Source organism: Rhinopithecus roxellana, chromosome 1, assembly GCF_007565055.1.
Source record: "Rhinopithecus roxellana isolate Shanxi Qingling chromosome 1, ASM756505v1, whole genome shotgun sequence".
Taxonomy (NCBI): Eukaryota; Metazoa; Chordata; class Mammalia; order Primates; family Cercopithecidae; genus Rhinopithecus; species Rhinopithecus roxellana.
Window position 1 is genome coordinate 20,998,145 of NC_044549.1, and position 16,554 is coordinate 21,014,698.

Below are 16,554 nucleotides of genomic sequence, written 5' to 3' on the forward strand. Positions count from 1 at the left end.
TAGTAAATATTTTAGGCTTTGGAGTCTATACAGTCTGTCACAACCACTCAACTCTGCTGTTGTATCTCAAAGGCAGCTGAAAACAACATGTGACTGAACATTTATAAAAACAGGTAGCAGACTGGATTTGGCCTATGGGCCACAGTGTGGCAATCCCTAACAGAGATGAATTCCAATACTCTCCAGGGTAGAGTACTGGATAGAGCATATATTCTTACTGAAGAAGGACAAGCCATAAAAGCCCAAGATAATAGGAAGAAGAAATATAACCCAGTTCTAATTGCAGTTGTTGCCACTACCACTATGCCTAAGCTTAAGTAGCATAAACGTAGAAAATACCCCTCACAATGTACATAGTACTCCCTCTATTCCCCAAATCAGATAAATGTACCTTATATTTTTCTTTGGCTTTCTCTTTTCCAAGGAGTTTAAGAACTTTATCGGCTAAAAGCATGCTTTGTTGATTTTGGAACCCTTCTAATATACACACAGCAGTGACATCTAGAAATGATGAAAACCACAACAGTAAATATAAAATTACTGCAAAGATGGTCAGCAGCATCAAATGGGTACAATGTAACTACAGAAAGCCAAACTAAATTCATGACCAAATGGGACTGTTTCATTTCCAATTGATTGATTCTTAATACCTAACTTTATATTCTCTATGACCAAACTGAAAGCTCAGAAAGTCACTCCACTTCTCTGGGGTTTGCTTTCTTTACCTGTGAAATGAAAGGGGCTATGCCGCATGATTTCTGGTGTTTCTCACCACTCTAACATTCTATATATAGCAAATAAAACAAGGAATCCAGGAATATTCTCTTCTGGCTAGCAACTCTAAGGCATATCAATATAGTGTGGCTCTCTCATGTCTGGCGTTTTTTATAGGCCTCAGAGTTATTCCTTGTCTCCAAAGCCATCTTGCCACAGAGCTCTCAAATAAATCTGCCTCCATACCTTTTCATCTGGTTATGTCACAGCTCAAGACGCACGCAGTGGTTGGAAATTCAAAAGATAAGTGGTTCCTTAACCTCTCAGTCTTTCATTCAAAGCACTCAAACAATGACGTCTCTTCTCTTTCTGAATTAAATTTCTTGTAATTCCACATCCTTGCTCCACCGAACAAGTCAATCTGCTGTTATATTCCCCTGATAACCATGGCTAGTGCCAATGTCAATGTCTTTTTTCCCCATCCTGTTTCTTCTACGTGACACTTCAATCAACCTCCTCTCTACCAGTTATTATGTTAGCAACTTCAAGGTCTAGTTCAAAACTCAGGATTCCCTTTTCTAAAACAATACTCTTTCCACATACTACCAAAGTATGTGCCACCACAAGAACCTCAAATTTTGCTAAAATGTTCTCTAAAATACCCTCATTTGGGAATCTATACTTTTCTTTTCAGAAAGGGGCCTTTTCCTTTTACTGATGCTTTTAAAACAGACTTAAATATGAAATGGAAAGAACTTTTAGACTGTAGAAAATTATACTTTGGTTTTGCTTCATGTCACCTAGAAGAATGTACTTCAAAGGCCAGAGGTATACTGTAATTGCAGCTTGGGAAGCAGAGAAATGACCAATCAGAGATCACAGAATATTTATGGCATTTACCGAGAATGACAAATTCACTTTGATGCTTTGTACCAATTACATCATTTCCAGTTAGGTGTAAATTAGGTATAAAACAATTTCCAATTGGGTATAAAATAATGTTTGAAAATGCCGAGGGCAAAAAACAATGTTTTCTTTAATGATTCATCTGAAAGCTATGTTTATACATATTATAAACATAGCTCTCAAAGCTGTATTTATACCTATTAAATGAAATATGTAGAACCTTAGAAACACTATCACTTGCTAAAACCTCTTTTCTGATTTCTTTATTCAGAGAATTATACTAATGCTGATGAGCTGCTAAGTTCAAAATGTGTAGTATATAAACTCGTAATCTTAATACTCATTTAATTCCATAGTTGAGAACAGAGATAATACTTAAGTATCAGCAATCTTAATTTAAACTAGAAGACACAGTCTTAATTGCAAAGGAATCCAACTTCTAAAAACAACTGATTCTTGCACTCACAAGGCACAGTTTCATATACATTTACCAATGACTACAAAATCTTAAGTAATTTTCATATGTAAACACAAAATGACCCTCACCTTCTAAACATTCCTTCTTATTGTCTAGCTTCTCATGGGCTTTTGCACGTCTAAAGAGAGCTTTCACATATTTGGGATTAAGTTCAACAGCCTTTGTACAATCTTGTGCCACTTCTTTCCATTTTTGCTGTAATTGAAAGTATTCAAAAAAAAAAAATCACACTGAAGAAAGTACTGTTCAATAGAAATCAGTTCAAACTTAATAGGCTGAGTATTAAAAGTCCTAGAATAAAAAAGTATTCCTAATAGAAACAAAGAGTTAACATCTGCAATACATTACAAAAGCACATATAAATATCAAAAAGTTAAAGAAATAGCCTCAAACTGTTGAGGAGAATAGAGTCACCAGAAACTTCCTATACTATCTAATTTTATAAAATCTGAAATATACTTAACTTTGGAGTATATCTGCAGTCAGCAAAACTACAGAATTTGTTCTTTAAAAAGTTTTGCAATTAATGGGAAATAAAAACAACATCCCAGAATTTTGAAACAACTTCAAAAAATACATTAGGTTTATTTAAGTAGCATTAACTGAAAATTTAAGCAAATAAAGAGAAACAAAAGGAACAGAAGAAACAACCTAAAGTACATACCAACTGTTCAAAGGCAGCAGCTCTGTTTTGATAAAATGTAGAAAGGTCGACATTCTTCTCTGTAGGGCACAAGCTAATAGCCTCAGTATAGCACTGAATAGCTTGTTCATATTTTCCTGCTTTAAAATATTTATTGCCTTTATTCTTGGCTGCTTGGGCTCTATCAAGAGAGTTCTGAAATGAAAAGAAACAATTTATCAAACACTAATCAACATTCACAGACTCCGACCACAGTAATTAAACAACAAACTGATAAAAACAGGAAGACAGAATGACTGTTTATAATGTAAGTTGCTTCATACAAATATCTTCACGGACTAGATTCTAACTAGTAGGACTGTTGAGTCAAAAAGCACATTGTGGCCAGGCATGGTAGCTCATGCCTATAATCTCAACACTTTGGGAGGCTGAGGCGGGCAGATCACTTGAGGCTAGGAGTTTGAGACTGGCCTGGACAACGTGGCAGAACCCCGTCTCTACGAAAAATACAAAAAATAGTTGGGTATGGTGGCACACGCCTGCAGTCCCAGCTACTCGGGTGGCTGAGGCATGAGAATTGCTTGAATCCAGGAGGTGGAGGCTACAGTGAGCCGAGATCACACCACTGCACTCCAGCCTTGGAGTGACAGACTGAGACTATGTCTCTGCCCACCCACCCCTCCCCCCAAAAAAGCATGAGAGGTGCCCTGCTATATTGCCCAGGCTAGTCTCAAATTGCTAGGCTCAAGCAATCGCCCTACCTCCATGTTCTAGGCAGATGGGATTATAGGTGCACACCACCATGCCCAGCTAAAAGACACACACACACACACACACACACACACACACAGATATATACATATATACTTTTTTTTTCCTCTCTCTCTGTTGCCCAGGCTGGAGTGCAGAGGTACAATCTTGGCTCGCTGCAACCTCTACCTCCTAAGTTCAAGTGATTCTCCTGCCTCAGCTTCCCAAGTAGCTGTGGCTACCGGCGCGCACCACCACATCGGGTTAATTTTTTTATTTTTAGTAGAGCTGGGGTTTTGCCAGGTTGCCCAGGCTGGAGGTCTATATGTTTTTAATTTCAAAAACACTCAGACTTTTTCAAAAAGGCTGTAGAACTTTAAAGTTTTTAAAGGATTTAAAGTGTGCAAAGGATTTCTAGGAAGCTCTAAGTATCTAAGCTCAGAATATTACATAGCTACTTTAAGTTAGCTAGTGTCAACCAGAATGTATATTTTAAAACTGATGTGGGAGGATGAAAGGAACCAAGACAAGCACATATAAATTAATAGATGAACTTAAAATCTTCCATTTGTCAGTAGACTTAATTATCTTCCAAAAGCTTTGAAACGTAAGCTTAATTTCAAGGATACATCATGTTTCAGGACTATGAATACGTGCCAGGACTAACAGAGACTGCCACAGGACTGACAGAGAAACACCCACAAAACACCCACAATAAGCAAAACTAGGAATCCCTTATGTAGCTGTAGGCTCTAGGGGGCAATCATCAGGGTGATTGCTAGAAAACTTGCATTTGAGACAACCTCAACAATCCTCCCACTCCACTGGAGGAAGGAGAAATCACAATAGAGTAGGGCTGTGTCATTCAGGAGTGAGGATCTTCTACAAGAGAGACAAGTGGCCGGGTACCATGGCACACACCTATAGTTTCAGATACTCGGGATGCCGAGGCAGAATTGCTTGAGCCCAGGAGTTTGAGATTAGCCTGAACAACATTGAGACATTGAGACCAGACCCTCTTTAAAGAGATAAGTGACAGTGACAGGGCATACCATACCTTGCCTCTGTTTTTAAAAAGACCACACTATCAAGAATTGCTAACAATAAGGGAAAACCAACCCATACAAAAAGAGGCCCCCAACTCAAATACAAAAGCAGTATCTGAGAAAGCAGGATAAGCCAAGCAAACAAAAAATTTAGTTTCAGGCCGGGCGCGGTGGCTCAAGCCTGTAATCCCAGCACTTTGGGAGGCCGAGACGGGCGGATCACGAGGTCAGGAGATCGAGACCATCCTGGCTAACATGGTGAAACCCCGTCTCTACTAAAAATACAAAAAACTAGCCGGGCGAGGTGGCGGGCGCCTGTAGTCCCAGCTACTCGGGAGGCTGAGGCAGGAGAATGGCGTGAACCCGGGAGGCGGAGCTTGCAGTGAGCTGAGATCCGGCCACTGCACTCCAGCCTGGGCGGCAGAGCGAGACTCCGTCTCAAAAAAAAAAAAAAAAAAAAAAATTTAGTTTCAAAAAAATGAGAGGCTATCTTGCCATCATTAAAAAAAGGTTGCTTTTAAAGAGCACCAATTAGAAATTCTGAAAATGAAAAAACTTTATTACAATTAATTCAGCAGAGTGGCTATATATTAAAGGAGAAAGCTGAGGAGCGAATTAACAAGTAGAGAATGGGGGAAACCTGACAGAATGCCATGGAAAGAGAGGATAGGGAGATGGGAAGTTTGGAGAAATGAAATGACACAAAGTATAAATCCAGAAGTTCCATCATTTGCCTACGTGGAGTTATAAAACGAAAGGCATAGGAAAAAAAAAATCTAAGGAATCAGAGAAATTCATGGAGTTGAAGAAAAATGACATGCATTTTTAGACATTATGGTGAAATTTCACAACAAAAATCCTGAAAGTATTTAAAAAGAAAAACAATCCAGTGCCAGACTGTCACCAACATTTGGTACTAAAAACCAATTAAGTAACAATTTCAAAATTCTAAAGCAAGATTATTTTGTAACTAAAGTCTTATACCTAGCTAAACTAACATTTGAGATTGAACACAAGAAAAGAAATAGAAATGTACAGCTTCCTTACTACTAAAAATAAACCCCAAATAGGGAAATGACCAACACAACAAAAAGCAGAAAGGAAGGAAAAATAAGAAACAAAAAAGCAGAGTAAACATGGCAGTAATCGCTAAACATGGAAATAGTAACAATAAATGTGAGTAGTTTAGATCCCTGCATTAAAAGACTTTCGAATTGTTTAAAACCGAAACTAACTACCTGCTGCCTATAAGGCATGATGTAAAACCAAATGACATACTAAGGCCCAACAATTTTTTTTTTTTAAAAAGGAATGTAAAAAGTTGTGGAAGGTGAATACTAAACAACAAAAACTTTAAAAAAGGCAATATAGACAAAATACCATTCAAAAGCATCAGATGATGTCCAGATAGTTTTACTGATAAAAGGTTCAATCTGCCAAAAAGGCACAACAATCATGAATCTTCAGGTATCTAATAATGGTTTAAAATATACTCAATTGGCTGGGCACAGGGGCTCCTGCCTTTGGGAGGCCGAGGCGGGTGGATTACCTCAGGTCAGGAGTTCAAGACCAGCCTGGCCAACATGGTGAAAACTCATCTCTAAAAAAATAGAAAAATCAGCTGGGATGGTGGCAGGCACCTGTAGTCCCAGCTACTCAGGAGGCTGAGGCAGGACAATCACTTGAACCCGGGAGGCAGAGGTTGCAGTGAGCCGAGATCACACCACTGCACGCCAGCCTGGGGGACAGAATGTGACTCCATCTTAAAAAAAAAAGAAACAAAGGAAACAGACTCAAGTATCACTGTCTCATGCACCACTGGCTCCAAGACAACAGGTCATTAAAGTGAAAGACAAACAGAATCAGTATAATTACATTTTTTTCTTTTTGCCAAGCAAGTACGATTGAATTTTAGTTGATGTGATTCTACTATACAATAACCAACAGTGTAGTCTTTATCCTGAAGGACCATACTGGAGACCAGTGTAGGAAACAAACAACTGTCATTCTCGCAAAAGAACTATTACTGACAGAAACACTAAAATCCCATTATGAAAATGTACAGTTATACGCAACATAACAATGTGTTAGTCAATGACAGACTGAATATACAATGGTGGTCCCATAAGATTATAATGGAGCTGAAAAATTCCTACTGCCTAGTGATGTCACAGCCATTGTAATGCACTCCTTATGTGTCTGTGGTGCTGCTGATGTAAACAAACCTACTACACTGCTAGATGTACAAAAGCATAGCATATATTGGGGCTGGGTGCAGTGGCTCATGCCTGTAATCCCAACACTCTGGAAGGCCAAGGTGGGTGGATCATTTGAGGTCAGGAGTTCGAAACCAGCCTGACCAATACAGTGAATCCCCATCTCTACTAAAAACACAAAACAATTAGCCAGGTGTGGTGGTGAGCACCTGTAATCCCAGCTACTAGGGGGGCTGAGTCAGGAGAATCACTTGAACCTGGGAGGTGGAGGTTATAGTGAGCCAAGATCGTGCCACCGCACTCCAGCCTGGGCAACAGCGGGAGGCTGCATCCCAAAAACAAAGAGAGGCCGGGCGCGGTGGCTCACGCTTATAATTCCAGCACTTTGGCAGGCCAAGGCGGGTGGACCACGAGGTCAGGAGATCGAGACCATCCTGGCTAACACGGTGGAACCCCGTCTCTACTAAAAATACAAAAAAAATTAGCCGGGCATAGTGGCGGGTGCCTGTAGTCCCAGCTACTCAGGAGGCTGAGGCAGGAGAATGGTGTGAACATGGGAGGCGGAGCTTGCAGTGAGCCAAGATCACGCCACTGCACTCCATCCTGGGTAACAGAGAGAGACTCCATCTCCAAAAAAAAAAAAAGTATAACAAATACAATAATGTGTAGTACATACACTTGAGAATGACAATAAACAACTATGTTACTGGTTTATGTGTTTACTATACATAAACTATCCTTTTTGTTATGTTAGTATACTCCTACTTTTTTTTTTTTTAACTATAAGATAGCCTCAAGGCAGGTCTTGAAGGCAAGAGCTACTCCAGAAGAAGGCTTCTTATAAGAGATGACAGCTCCATGAGTCCATGTGTGTTAATGCCCTTGAAGATCTTCCAGTGGGACAAGATGTAGAGAAGGAGGGCAGGGATACTGATGATTCTGACCTTGTGTAGGCCTACACTAACATATCTGTCTTAGTTTTTAACAAAATGTTTAAAAGTTTAAAAAAAAATTTTTTTTTTAAAAAAGCTTATAGAGTAGGGATATAAAGAAATAAAATATTTTTGTGAAGCTGTACAATGTGCTTGTGTTTTAAGCTAAGTGTTATTTATTTTTTTAAGAGGCAAAGTCTCCCTATTTGTCCAGGCTGGTATCCAATTCCTGAGCTTAAGCAATCCTCCCACCTTAGCCTTCCAAGTAGCTGTACGTTAAGCTAAATGTTATTTTAAAAAGTTAAAAAGACCAGGCACGGTGGCTCATGCCTGTAATCCCAGCACTTTGGGAGGCTGAGGCAGGCGGATCACCTGAGGTCGGGAGTTCGAGACCAGCCTGACCAACGTGGAGAAATCTTGTCTCTACTAAAAATACAAAACTAGCTGGGCATGGTGGCACATGCCTGTAATCCTCGCTACTAGGGACGCCGAGGCAGGAGAATCGCTTGAACCCGGGAGATGGAGGTGGCGGTGAGCCAAGATCACGCCACTGCACTCCAGCCCGGGCAACAAGAGTGAAACTCCATCTCAAAAAAAAAAAGTTAAAAAAATTTAAAAGTTCGTAAAGTTAAAAAGTTACAGTAAGCTAAGGTTAATTACTGAAGAAAAGGGCCGGGCGCGGTGGCTCAAGCCTGTAATCCCAGCACTTTGGGAGGCCGAGACGGGCGGATCACGAGGTCAGGAGATCGAGACCATCCTGGCTAACACGGTGAAACCCCCGTCTCTACTAAAAGCTACAAAAAAAACTAGCCGGGCGAGGTGGTGGCGCCTGTAGTCCCAGCTACCCGGGAGGCTGAGGCAGGAGAATGGCGTGAACCCAGGAGGCGAAGCTTGCAGTGAGCTGAGATCCGGCCATAGCACTCCAACCTGGGTGACAGAGCGAGACTCCGTCTCAAAAAAAAAAAAAAAAAAATTATTGAAGAAAAGTATTTTATAAATTTAGTGTAGCCTAAGGGTGCAGTGTTTAAACAGTATACTACAGTAGTATTCAGTAATGTCCTAGGCCTTTACATTCACTCACCCACTGACCCAGAGCAGCTTCCAGTCGACAAGCTCCATGTTAAGTGCCCTAAACAGGTGTACCATTTTTTATCTTTTTTTTTTTTTTTTTTTTTTTTGAGACGGAGTCTCGCTCTGTCGCCCAGGCTGGAGTGCAGTGGCCGGATCTCAGCTCACTGCAAGCTCCGCCTCCCGGGTTCACGCCATTCTCCTGCCTCAGCCTCCCAGGTAGCTGGGACTACAGGCGCCCGCCAGGTCGCCCGGCTAGTTTTTTGTATTTTTAGTAGAGACGGGGTTTCACCATGTTAGCCAGGATGGTCTCGATCTCCTGACCTCGCGATCCGCCCGTCTCGGCCTCCCAAAGTGCTGGGATTACAGGCTTGAGCCACCGCGCCCGGCCACCATTTTTTATCTTTTATACTGTATTTTTACTGTACCTTTTCTATGTTTAGGTACCTAAATATTTACCATTGTGTTACAGTTGCCCACAGTATTCGGCACAATAAAATGCAGTACAGGTTTGCAGCCTAGGATCAACAGGTTATGCCATATAGCACAGGTGCATAGTACACTGTACTATCTAGGTTTGTATCAGTATACTTGATGAAATCCACTAATGATGCACTTGTTGGAATGCATCTCTATTGTTAAGTGATGCCTGACTACATATTAGGTGGTTGGTAAATTTTTGAGCCAACAAGCAGAAAACTATTAAAGAGTAGCGATTGCATATACACATACACATAAATCCAAAATTATTCAAGTGAGACACATGATCTAAAGTAAATACTTCAGGTAATACACCTAAGAAAACATTGGGAAACATATGTTTTCTAACAGTATGGAAATTTCTTTCTTTTCTTTCTTTCTTTTTTTTTTTTTTGAGACAGAGTCTTGCTCTGTCACGCAGGCTGGAGTGCAGTGGTGCGATCTCGGCTCACTGCAACCTGTCTTCTGGGTTCAAGTGATTCTTCTGCCTCAGGTTCCCGAGTAGCTGGGATTATAGGCGCACGCCACCATGCGAAGCTAATTTTTGTATTTTTAGTAGAGACAGAGTTTCGCTATGTTGGCCAGGCTTGTCTCAAACTCCAGATCTCAGGTGATCCACCCACCTCGGCCTCCCAAAGTGTTGGGATTACAGGCATGAGTCACCATGCCCAGCCTGGAGATTTCTTAAAGAATTAGAATAGATCTACCATTCGATTCAGCAATTCTACTACTGGGTGTCTACCCAAAGGAAAAGAAGTCATTATATCAAAAAGACACCTGCATGTGTATGTTTATTGCAGCACAATTCACCATTACAAAGATATGGAACTGGCCAGGCGCGGTGGCTCACGCCTGTAATCCGAGCACTTTGGAAGGCAGAGGTGGGTGGGTCACCTGAGGTCAGAAGTTCGAGACCAGCCTGGCCAACATGGAGAAACCCCGTCTCTATTAAAAATGCAAAATTAGCTGGGCATGGAGGCACATGCCTGTAATCCCAGCTACTCAGGAGACTGAGGCAGGAGAATTGCTTGAACCTGGGAGGCGGAGGTTGCAGTGAGCTGAGATCGTGCCATTGCCCTCCAGCATGGGCAACAGCAGTGAAACTCCGTCTCAAAAAAAAAAAAAAAAAAAAACAGGGAATCAACCTAAGTGCCCACTGATAGAAGCGTGGTATATATACACCATGGAATACTACTCAGCCATTAAAAAACAAAAATGAAATAATGTTTTGCAGCAACTTAGATGGAGCTGAAGGCCATTATTCTAAGTGAAATAACTCAGAAATGGGAAACAAAATACCGTATGCTCTCACTTATAAGTGGGAGCTAAACTACAGGTACACAAAGGCATACAGAGTGATATAATGGACTATGGACACTCAGAGGAGGAGGGTGGCAGAGCATGTGAGTGATAAAAAACTACATATTGGGTACTATGTACACTTGGGTGATGAGTGCACTAAAATCTCAGACTTTACTACCATACAATTCATGTGACCAAAACTCTTCAGTGTACTGAGACTTGTCAAATGAGGCAGAACCTAGGAACATGCCCCTCAGCTCTTCATGACACCAAATCTACTCTAGAAAACAGGTTACATTTTGAAATGAAAGCTACAATATTAAGGTACAATCTAGGTAAATCTAGTGGAATACAAAGTAAGAAAATCAGGTTTTGCTTAGGATAGTCAGTGAAGGCTACTCATGAGAATCTGCTCTGAAATAAAAATGACTAACAAAAGACAGGAAAGTACTCCAGGAAGGAAAAACAACCCTAAAAGGATTAGCCCACGTATTGAACCTCCGGAGATCAGAAAAGCACCAGCCTCTAAAAACAAGTCCTGCGACATGATTACATGACTACATTGCAAAAAGCTGTCAATGATACACATCTAGCAATAAGAAAACTATTGTAAATTCTCGGCATTTATAAAATATTAACCTGATGATCATGCATAGTCACTGTAAAAGAAAATGAGCTAGAATTAAGTACATTAATCTGCATGTGAGAAAATAAAATGGGTATTAACTTGTCATCATGACACACTTACACCCAGGTAAAATATACCTGAGGTGGTTTGAAGTTTCTCTTAAAATGGTTTTATGGTTTTAAATTTCTCAAACTCAAAAAGCATATACTATACTTGAATCACAGCTTTATGGAAGTAGGAAATAACTCTGGAACACTTGCTGTATGAGAAACATTGTTTCAATACTTATTGACCAATTGTTACTTTCTTTTCTTTTCTTTTTTTTTTTTTTTTTTGAGACAGTGTTTTTGCTCTGTCGCCCAGGGGGCACAATGTCCACTCACTGTACCCTAAATAACTCTGGAACACTTACTGTATGAGAAACAATGTTTCAATACTTATTGACCAACTGTTACTTTCTTTCTTTTTCTGAGACAGAGTTTTTGCTCTGTCGCCCAGGCTGGAGTGCAATGGCAGGATCTCAGCTCACTGCAACCTCAACCTCCTGGGTTCAAATGATCCTCTCCCCTCGGCCTCCTCAGTAGCTGGGATTACAGGCACCCGCCATCATGCCCGGCGAATTTTTGTATTTTTGTAGAGATGGGGTTTCACCATGTTGGCCAGGTCAGTCTTGAACTCCTGCCCTCAGGTGACCCACCTGCCTTAGCTTCCCAAAGCGCTGGGATTAAAGGTGTGAGCCAAGTACCTGGCCAACCAATTGTTACTTTCATATGAATCAAACCTAGGATAATAATACCTAAGATAATAAGGATTCAAATCTAGTAAGGAATAAAACCTAAGACAATAAAAAAGTCCTTTCCCATCTCACGTCTTGAAATTTTAAAAATCTACAACCAACCCCACCTACTAAATCATAATAACTCTTTGCCTAGGAAGAATATACTTGCATAATGACTGCTTCTGCAGGATTATGGTTGCAGGTCATACATAATCAACTCATTTACAAAAAGTATGCCCAAATGAGGTTTAAGACTCACACGGGGCCGGGCACAGTGGCTCACGCCTGTAACCCCAGCACTTTGGGAGGCAGAGGTGGGTGGACTGCTTGAGGTTAAGAGTTCAAGACCAGTCTAGCCAACATGGTGAAATCCACCTCTTATTAAAAATACAAAAATTCGCCAGGTGTGGTGGCAAGCTACTTGGGAGGCTGAGGCAGGAGAATTGCTTAAACCTAGGAGGCGGACGTTGCAGTGAGCGGAGACTGCACCACTGCACTCCAGCCTGGGTGACAAAGCAAAACTCCAACTCAAAAAAGAAAAAGAAAAAGAAAAAGAAAAAAAGATTAACACAGAATCCAGCATTAACTGGTAGAACAAAAATGAAGAGCTGGAAAATCTGAAAAAATAAACCACTTGTGAGATTTATACACACACACACACACACACATATATAATATAAGCTTAGGGATGTCAAAGGAACCCTTAATTATTAGTCAAAAAATGAAACTTCATTCATTCAACACCTGCTATGCACCTGTATTAGGTTCCGGGAATACAATGGTGAACAAGATACAGCCAGTCTCAGCCTTCACAGATTCAAAAGCATAGTAGGAAACAGGAATGAGTAATTCTAGTACCACGTGGTAAGTGCTATAAAAGGGAAAAGTCCAGGGTGTTACAAAATCACATAGCGGTGAGCCTAGGTAGAGAGAAGTTTCAGAAAAGGTGAAACGACTTCTGTGTTGTGATAAGGAGACTAACAATCCGTGAGGCTGGTATTTGTTTGTTTGTTTTTTAAATCAGGAAAATGTAGTATCTCAGAAGCAACAGGAAAAGTTATGACATTTAGCGCACAATGTGAAATACTGCCAAGGATTAAGATGAAGATTGAAGGCCGGGCGCGGTGGCTCAAGCCTGTAATCCCAGCACTTTGGGAGGCCGAGACGGGCGGATCACGAGGTCAGGAGATCGAGACCATCCTGGCTAACACGGTGAAACCCCGTCTCTACTAAAGAAATACAAAAACTTAGCCGGGCGATGTGGCGGGCGCCTGTAGTCCCAGCTACTTGGGAGGCTGAGGCGAGAGAATGGCGTAAACCCAGGAGGAGGAACTTGCAGTGAGCTGAGATCCGGCCACTGCACTCCAGCCTGGGAGACAGAGCAAGACTCCGTCTCAAAAAAAAAAAAAAAAAAAAAAAAAAGATGAAGATTGAAAAGTGTAAACTAAACTTAGAGAGGAATGTCATTGGTGTTCCTGATTTTAAAAAAATAAAACAGATCATTTGCGGGAGACAATAATTTCATTTCAAACAAGATGACTAATAACAACAGTTTATGCAGTCCTTGACCCTTTACTAAAATGTGTAGGTACATCTTTCCTTCCCTACTGTAGTAGGCTGGCTTAGATTATTGGTTCCTAACCATTTCATGTGGGTTAAACTGTGTAATGTTAAATATGAACACAAGAATGACTGCATTTTTTATCATCAGATTAAATAACAATTGGACAAAAAGTTACTATGAAGTCAATAACGCTTTTAAATAAGTGCATTTTTCTAAAGAGTCACAGAATGTTTGAAAAAGAAGTATCTAGGACATTGGTATAGCCAGGATACCACGCTTGGAATATATGTGTGGTGGTCCCTTGTGATGACTCAAGCCCACAGATTGAGAAGTACTATGGATAATATCATCTTCTAAAAAGTCTTGCAATTTAAAATTTTTAAAAAATTCTTTAAGTCCAAAAAAATTACTGAAGCAAAATGGCACATCATGGTAGATTTCATAATGGTCCAAAATGGAATATGATCTAACACTTTAAGCACCTCAGTCTGAGACACTATCAACTGTGACTAAATGCTTTTCTTTAGTGATACCTCAATATTTCCATTAATTAAAACAACTATGAATATCCTTTGCACTTCCTGTACAAGTTTTTGCTATCCCAGAAAAAAGGTAATTGTACACTCTAATTGTAAAAGAAAATCTGAAACCCAAAAGAAGCCCAATAATTCTATCAGATCATTTTACATTAAGGTAAACATAAGTCAAAAGACAAAAATGCAGATTTTCCATTCTACTTGCTGATATCAAACCCTAAACAGACAATATTTGTCTATTTATTCATTCCCTTAAAAACTGTAGTTATTGCTTGGGTGGAGAAAGGACAGTTAGGGCATCGGGAATTCTGCCCGTTTTCCATCAGTGAAAGCAAATGCTTCTGGTTGCAAAACCTATAGAGGATGCCAATTTAGAGGTGCTATTCAAAATGTACAGCAATTTCTCCAACCAGAGATAAGAAATTACAATTACTGATCAATTATATTTAGAGAGTCTAATAATAACTCTAAGGACCAGACTATTAAAAGAAGACAAAAGTAGTCTTTCAACATTTACTGGTCACCAACAGTTAAGATAAAAATTTCTGTTTAAAAAAACCACAAAGACCTTCTTATTGTTGTTTTACCAAAGAACAATCTAGTAATTCAAAGATTCCAGGTGTAGGCCTACAAATTCCACAAGATGAACAATGGTAAATGCAAATGGTTTGCCCTGTTTTATTTGGGGCCAAAAATACATCATTTTAAAGCAGTTTAAGTAACATAAAGAGTCCAATCTTAAATTCTAATTTTTAACAGCAGTCAGATGAATAAAAAGGTATTTGTGGTCGGGGGCGGTGGCTCACGCCTGTAATCCCAGCACTTTGAGAGGCCAAGGTGGGCGAATCACAAGGTCAGGAGTTCAAGACCAGCCTGGTGAACATGGTGAAACCCCATCTCTACTAAAAATACAAAAATTAGCCGGGCGAGGTGGCGGGTGCCTGTAATCCCAGTTACTCGGGAGGCTGAGGCAGGAGAATCGCTTGAACCTGGGACGCGGAGGTTGCAGTGAGCCGAGACCTCGCCATTGCACTCCAGCCTGGGTGACAGAGTGAGACTCTGTCTCAAAAAAAAAAAAAAAAAGTTATTTGTAAAGTAAAACTAAAAAACTCTGAAATATCATGAAATTTAAATTCATCAGTGTTGATCCAGACAACGTGGAAAAGAGGAATTAAGGAAATCTAAAATCTGAAAAGGAGTCGGCTAGGTTTTATTAAACACCAATGGTACAGAACCCCTGGGATGAGGTGGGGTGGCTGAAACCACAATGAAATGTTAAAATTTAGTTTCGGCCGGTGAGGTGGCTCGTGCCTATAATTCCTAGCACTTTGGGAGGCCGAGGTGGGTGGATCACCTGAGGTCAGAGGTTTCAGACCAGCCTGGCCAACACGGCGAAACCTTGTCTCTACTATAAATATAAAAAGTAGCCAGGCACGGTGGCACATGCCTGTAATCTCAGCTACTCGGGAGGCTGAGGCAGGAGAATTGCTTGAACCCAGGAGACAGAGGTTGCGGTGAGCTGAGATTGCGCCACTGCACTCCAGGCTGGGTGATAGAGTGAGACTCCGTCTCAAAAAAAAAAAAAAAAATCGAGTTTCATGTATACAAACTATCTCTATTTTTAATGTTTACAGAACTGAAAACTTTTTGGATCTTTCATTTTACCTACTATTCTTCCATGATTAAAACTAAATTAACAAACGAAATAGAAAATGACTGGAGAATTTCAGACATCCAAAAATGATGTAAGACAAGTGATAATTAATTCAAAGAATCCTCTTCATAACTACTTTTAATAGCAGCAGTGAGCTATTATAAATGATCAGAACCAGAATCATCAATTTTTAGTACTGGAAGAAACAGAAGAGATCTAATATTTTAATCTTCTTATTCCACAGGGATGACGCTAAGGTCAAGGAGATAAAATGACTTTCCCAAAGTAGCAATGCTGGGGAGCCCACTATAAAGCTCAGAAATCCTTGTTCTCACAGTCCATAGGTTCTTCTACTATCCAGTCATAAACCTTTTAGAAAACAGGCAATGCTTCACCCTCCCATAGGAAAGATCATACGGTTTTCTCATGGCCTAGCACAAAGCCTCACACTGTAGATAATAGTTTGTTCATTCCTATACCAAAACTTCCTTTAAAGCTAATTTGACATCCTAGTAAAAATGTCTTTGCCCGTGCACCGTGGCTCACACCTGTTACCCCAGCACTTTGGGAGGCTGAGGCGGGCAGATCACCTGAGGTCAGGAGTTCAAGACCAGCCTGGCCAACATAGTGAAACCTCATCTCTACTAAACATACAAAAATTAGCTGGGCATGGTGGCGCACGCCTGTAGTCCCAGCTATTCCAGAGGCTGAGGTAGGAGAATTGCTTGAACCCATGAGGCGGAGGTTGTGGTGAGCAGAGATCACGCCACTGCACTCCAGCCTGGGCAACAAAGTAAGACTCCGCCTCAAAAAAAAAAAAAAAAAAAATCAACATGAATAGTATAAGATGGAAATGACT

At 40.5% G+C, this 16,554-nt stretch overlaps 1 protein-coding gene across 1 annotated transcript in view; it reads right to left on the reverse strand.

Moving 5' to 3' along the window:
- Positions 1–16,554, reverse strand: part of TOMM70 (translocase of outer mitochondrial membrane 70) — a 39,759-nt gene that overhangs the window by 21,152 nt on the left and 2,053 nt on the right. The window contains exons 2-4 of the mRNA XM_010368841.2: positions 2,763–2,936; positions 2,167–2,293; positions 392–501 (exon numbers count right to left, since the gene is read on the reverse strand). Coding sequence (XP_010367143.1) covers positions 392–501; positions 2,167–2,293; positions 2,763–2,936 — 411 coding nt within the window. The remainder of the gene's footprint in view (positions 1–391; positions 502–2,166; positions 2,294–2,762; positions 2,937–16,554) is intronic.